The sequence below is a fragment of the Merops nubicus genome, unplaced genomic scaffold (genome assembly GCF_000691845.1).
Source record: "Merops nubicus isolate BGI_N331 unplaced genomic scaffold, ASM69184v1 scaffold48031, whole genome shotgun sequence".
Classification (NCBI taxonomy): domain Eukaryota; kingdom Metazoa; phylum Chordata; class Aves; order Coraciiformes; family Meropidae; genus Merops; species Merops nubicus.
The window spans coordinates 1-6186 of record NW_008591194.1 but is presented as its reverse complement, the minus strand read 5'-3'; the positions used below and the strand labels follow the sequence as shown (position 1 = coordinate 6186).

The 6186-nt window shown below is 44.6% G+C and overlaps 1 protein-coding gene across 1 annotated transcript in view; it reads left to right on the top strand.

The window, feature by feature from the left end:
• LOC103782392 (neuronal PAS domain-containing protein 2-like) overlaps positions 1-5075 on the top strand; it is a gene marked incomplete at both ends in the record, with an annotated part of 16098 nt that extends 11023 nt beyond the window's left edge. Inside the window, one exon of the mRNA XM_008950162.1 lies at positions 4887-5075. Within this exon, the coding sequence (XP_008948410.1) occupies positions 4887-5075 (189 nt within the window). The remainder of the gene's footprint in view (positions 1-4886) is intronic.
• Positions 5076-6186: the final 1111 nt, after the last annotated feature.

Here is a 6186-nt window from a genome sequence, read left to right as displayed (position 1 = left end):
AGCAGGAATTTCGATTTTGCTCCCAACTTTCACAGAAACACATTCTCACCCACCATCAGCATCTGTGAAATGCAGTTTCACATATTAAAACAAAGTGGATTTGTGAGATTAGGCCATTAATGTATCAGTGAAGCCTAATTAGAAACTCTGCCAATTAAGTTGCTGCATGTGCACTGCTATAAGACAGCACAGCAGTGGTGCATCCCAAAACCAGGAGTCTCTGTTCCTGGTGCCATATAAGCATAGAGGTAGACCAGGTTTATCTTCAGTGCATTTCTTCTGTTGGTTCTGCACTGACTTTGATTAATGTGAAGGAAAGTCTCTCTGTAATTAAATGGCCTTCAGTTCAAAATCATGTCAGATGTCTGGAAGCTATTATTGTTATGAATATCAAGAGACGTGACAGTCTCACTTCCTCTCTTTTTAACTGGGTGAAAAACATTTTCTCCCGGTGAAATCTTCAATAGTCACATACATTTATCCTTTTTTAATTTTTTTTTCATAATTCAGGCAAAAATAGAAGATAGAGCACATTCTTATATGCAGTAATGGATTTTATTTTTACATAGCTGTCTCACATATGCAGTAGGGTGCATTTAATAACCCAAAGACCGTGGGACAGATTTTTAGGTTCGCTCATAGGGAGCTCAAGCAGACAGAAGAGGAGGCCTAGTGGGTAAACGGTGGCTAGTTCTGTCCTGCCCATCCTATGCCAGTCTGTAGCTCTGATTTATACCATTTGGGTGATCCTCTCCCCCATGAAGACTATACCAGGTTGGATCAAGTATTTTCAGACCAGTATACGCTTTCTGGTGTCAGTACTGACCATTTTCCAGCTTACTAGAGATGCCAAACTGAGAGGTAGAGGGCACGGAGGGCAGCTCAGAAATGCAGGGTCTGCATATCTACCTGAGTGGGCAATGCAGGACGGGGATGTTCATCCTCTGTAGTGTGGGTGCCTTTCAGTCTCCTCAGAGCAGGGTGATGAGACTTGAGTGGTCATGCTCAAAGGCCAGGGCCTTTTCCTTCTCCCTCATTCTCTAGGTTAAGGAAATTGCTGTCCTGTCGCAGGGACAGAGTGAGACCAAGAATGAGCTTTGTCTTACTAGGCTAGAGGGAACTGAAAAAAAAGCCTCATACTTTTGCATGCAGCACTTTGGTGACTCACAAGCAGTGAGGAGTAAACTGTTAAATCAGAAATCCAACCACATGCTTTGCTGCATGGATTTCATCATTCAGGGAGCTAGATGTCTGCACACATCGATCTGTGTCTGTTATCAGAGCTACAAAGCATAGTAGCAAACAGGAAGGCATCACTATCAAGCACATTTCTGGTGTCTTTAATATTCTGTGTAGAAGGTCTGTAAGCATGGGGGAGTGCCGTAGGCTGTCTGAAAAGGAGGAAGTGTTCTCCAGGTTTCCCTCATTAGCTGATGTATTAGCATATCCTCCCCACGGGTTCACTCCCTTCCACACAGAAGTGTACAGGTAGCTCTGTGGAGAATTAAGCTCCATTTCCTTCAGAGATCTTCAAAACTGCAGTACAGCAAGTCCACCAAGAAACGCTTTCCCAACCAGACAGATTCTGAGCACTGTAGTCTGCTTTAGAAACTATTTCCAAGAGCCTTGTGTAGTGAAAGATGAAACTAGCAGGAGGGTTGTGGGTCCTGAACAAAAGTGTTCAAAACTCCATTAAATCCCTGTTACCACTTTCCCTGACAAATGAAAGGAGGAAGGAGAAGAGCAGCAAGAGTAACCTCAGAAGTCTGAAGGATGCTGTGTCTGCTCCAGATTTGAACAGTCTAGCTAATGAATTGCAGACAGGGAGGATGGCAGAAGAGCTGAGCCTGACCAGCCTGGCGAGAACTACAAACGAGACCATCCGCAGCCACCCGTCATTTGCAAACCAGGCTCCCTTCGAAGCCAGTGAATCTCAGCTCCCAGTGCTGTGCTTCTCATCTTGCTGTATTTTACATAAAGAAAGTGTCTTGATGTCTGTAATGATGAGCACGAAGGCTATGAGCCCCTGATTATCCAAAGGACAGGTAGAGTCAAAGGACCATTTCTTCACGATGTCTTGCCAGTGTGATTCATCCATTAACTGTAGGGACCATCTATCTTGGAATGAGGGGGCAGCGGTGTCAGAGGGTCCCTCCCCTTTGCTGCATATGTTAACAAGCTGGCCAATTAAAAAATATTTGTAAGTTGCTTCACTGACCTTGCAGTCCACAAAATCAGCCATGAGACGTCATTAGCAGCAATGCGGTGAGGCGGCTGCTAATTTATCTGCTTGGGTTTGCTTAGACTGGAAAAGATTTCATTCTTTATTAAGGGGCTTCTGTTATCTAAAGCTGAGGGAATTCAGTGTTCTGGGGGACTTCAGGCAGGACTATCACAAAAGAGGCACATTACAAAAAAACACCAAGTTTGGTACAGACTTGTATTTGTTTATAAAGCATATTCTTGCTTTTAGACTGAACTGGCAGGTAGAAATTGCATGCTTCGATCCTCTCACAAGTTAACTCTTGTTTTGATGAGGCATCTTGAGTTCTGCAGGGGCACAGGTTAAATGGCACCATCGCTTCCTCCCCCGAGCCTGTTTTTTCCAGGACATTTATGTTCAGACAGTAATAATGCTGCTTTGGCCATTATAATGCAGCAGAGGGACTCCTAGGTATGAACCACTCAGAGGCCTGTCAGGGTACAAAACACATGAACAAATGAAATCAGTTTACTGGGATAAACTTGGTTGTAAATTTATAGAGTGTTACCTGCTGGCCATTAACCATCATGCTGCTACCCGGTGGCACACTCTGGTAATTGCAAAGTAGGTTACTCTGCTTTCTCTCAAGGACAAGCTCCTTGGCCTTCACCTGGCAGTGAGGCATGCACACGGGCAGGTCCCCACAGAGTAGGTCAATCACTGCAAGTTCACGCCCTGCCTGACATTCACATCATTAGACTCTGACTTTGCACTGGGTGAACTTGGTATTCTCCAGCCCTGTGCACCCCATGCAGGGAGAACACTTAATATAAACCTCCTAGAAGGTCTTAATTTGTGATCTGGCCAGTAGTGGTGGGCTCACACTGCCCAGCACATTTTTGAAAGACATTATTTGCTTTACCTGTTCTGAATTTTATATCAAGAGGTTTATATCAAATTTTATATCAGGGGTGACCAGTTTCATTGCTAGAGCTAATCAAGTGAGTTCATTTACCAAACATGTCCAAGGCTGAGCTGCTATATACAGAAAATAAACACGGAAATGAATTTTCATAATTCCTGTCTTTGATTTATTCATAATAAGACTTATTTACTTGGCAGAAGTTGTGAGACCATCTGTCTTTCTGATATGCAATGGCTCCAAACTCAGTGAGCAGTGTTTTTAAAAGAAAACACTTGGAGCTAGTTTCAGACCTGCTGCGAGCAGCCCCAGCTCTGTTACTTGACCCATTTATTTCTATCAGAAGTCTTTGAGATGTGGTTAGCCTACAGCACCTGAAACAAGCCGCTGCTTTGGGTCCATTAACATTTTCATTAATTGCTCCCTTCTCCCAGCTGATCAATGTAAGCTTTGTCTGTACCTTTCTTCTGAGTTAAATCTTGGCACACAGAAATTAACTTTAAAACTTATCATATTTAAATACAAAGTGTGTTTTAAAAGCCAGATAAATAAGTACAAACATGATGGATCAACCCATACTTATGCAAAGAAAAGCAATGTATTGTGCCTTTGGAGAAAGGTATGGGTTTTGTTCCAGGAAAAATCAGAGGGGACATGATAGTTTAGGGAATTATTAATACAGCAATAAGCTGCAGAAAGGTGTACTAATTACTGGGCGTACCTCAGATGTACTGCTAGGCATGAGACTGATGGATAAATAATGAAGAGAATAAATGTGACTCTGGTTTCATTTAAACTCTAAGTAGCTCCACTTAAATGAATGGGTTTCCACACGTGTAGCAGTGGTGTGGAATCAGAATCAGATCCAAACATTATTTCAGCTACGTGGGAGGCATACCTCCGTACAGTCCTTGGTGGCAAGAGGCTAGGTTTGAAATATTGCAAAGATAGCTTGTAGCATTAATAATTCATAGTTTTAAAAAATGCCTTTTTCCTCTGTACAGCTATAATAAAGGAAATAGCCCTTAGAAAAGCAAAAAATTCCCAAGCCCTACAACTTTTAAAGATGAAAGCTTCATCTTGCAGTGCAAGGATGGAGAGTATATAATTTAGAGAAACACTAACAGAGAAGCTGGTAGTTCTTTTGCACAAGTCAAGTGCACGGCACAGTTAGGAAGAACACCAGGTGACAGTTACCCGATGGGAAATCAGAGGAATGACAGCGACTGTCTGTTTACACATCTTCTCAATGATAAGGACACGGCCATTCAACACGGAGAGCTCTGGCCTGACTGTGGCCTCATTAAAAACATTCGACAGCCCAACGCTGTGTGAAGTGTTGAATTTCCAGAGACAAATTCAAAAGCAGCCCTGTCTGAAAGGCAGGCTGATCTTGTTGACAGGAGAAATGAAAGGACTGAAGACACACGGAGTTACTCTCTTCTTGCTGGTCAGGATGCCCCAGAACACAGGGAATGTACAGGGAACTGCTCTCACTGGAGCTGTGCCTGCCGCACAGGGAGAGGACTTGTACCTTCAGGACACAATTCATCAGCACTTGCAGAACAAGAAATGAAGAACCTAGAAACAGTAGAACTGTTAATGTAGGAAAGATAAGTGATTTCCTGTAACAGTAAATGCATAGTGAATCCAGAAATGTGGTAACTTTATTTTAGAGTATAACTTTGGATTTAATTCTGTCACCTTTATCATCCAAGACAGCTGTGCTATGTAAAGAAACCTTCCTCCTTTCTTTTCCAGATGTTCCTACAGCAGCCGACAGTGTCCCTGAGCTTTAGCAGTACTCAGCAGCCCGAGCCACAACAGCTACAGCAGAGGTCAGGGGCCATTCCTCAGCTCGTCCCGAGTCCTCAACTTCAAGGGCAGATTGCACCTTCGCAAACAGCAAACCAGCAAGCACTGAGAGAAGCAAGCGTGATATCGAGCCAGGTAATCATTCCTTTGACTAGAGAAGCATTTATGTGGAAAGAAGACACCAAGCTGTTATTAAGTAAGCAAGCAGAATCACGTCAGACCTGTAAGTGTGCCTTTGCCTTTCCTTGCCTGTTTTCCTGTATCTGGGCAGCCTATATAAAGGGTGTCCCTACAGCATTTACTTTACCTTAAATCCCTTTTTTTAAGACCTCAGCCAGGAGGGTTAACCTGAGCAGCCATTTCAGCTTGAAAACTCAGCAGGGGGGCATCCAAAAAGAGTGGATGACTTACTGTTCTCCAGTTGATCCTGAAAGAAACCTGACCAGCTAGCTACCTTAGCAACTAGCAATAGTGGTGTCGGCAGTGCGACCTCTCAAAATAAGCCTTACCCCTGCTTGCCTCCTGACTCCAGTCAGGTGCCACCAGTACAACAAAGCCTGTCTGCTCTGGTGGCACACAGCTGGAATACACTGAGATTTGTGTGAGGCCCCCAGGTTGTGAGCAGAACAGATTCCTCCACCGGGAAATAAAGTTCAGCCTTAGTTAGTAGTAACTGGGATCTGTGAAAGCTAGTAGGTTTCACACAGGATTTTTTTTCTTATTGATGGTTTCTAGACACTTCCAGTGTTTGCTCTTCAACCCACCTGTTGTACCTCCCTCCACAGAAATCTTATCTCCTGTTTCTGCTACCTGAGTGTGCAGCTAACATAGCTGCATTGTTCTCTTCGGACCCCTCAGTTGTGGCTGTTAAGCTCCTACATCCCTGTATGACACTGTTAGAATAAAAAGTGTATCCATATTAGAAATAGAAAATCCCCACCTTTTTTAAGAATCATGGAGTGGTTTAGGTCGGAGGGAACCTTAAAGATAACCTAGTTCCAACCCCCTGCAGTGGGCAGGGACACCTGCCACCAGATCTGGTCGCTCAGAGCCCCATCTAGCCCGGCCTTGCAGTTCAGGTTGGCTCCCACCATCGGGCTTCTACGGCAGCGCTCATCGCCCCTGGCTTGGCTCGCATCTTCGTGGGACACCGCTCGTCTCCTCGGCCGCGACAGCGCTCGGGTCGCGGGGATTTTGCGGAAGGGAGCGTGGGCAGCCGCGGGGGGCAGCGAGGGGCCGCGGGGGG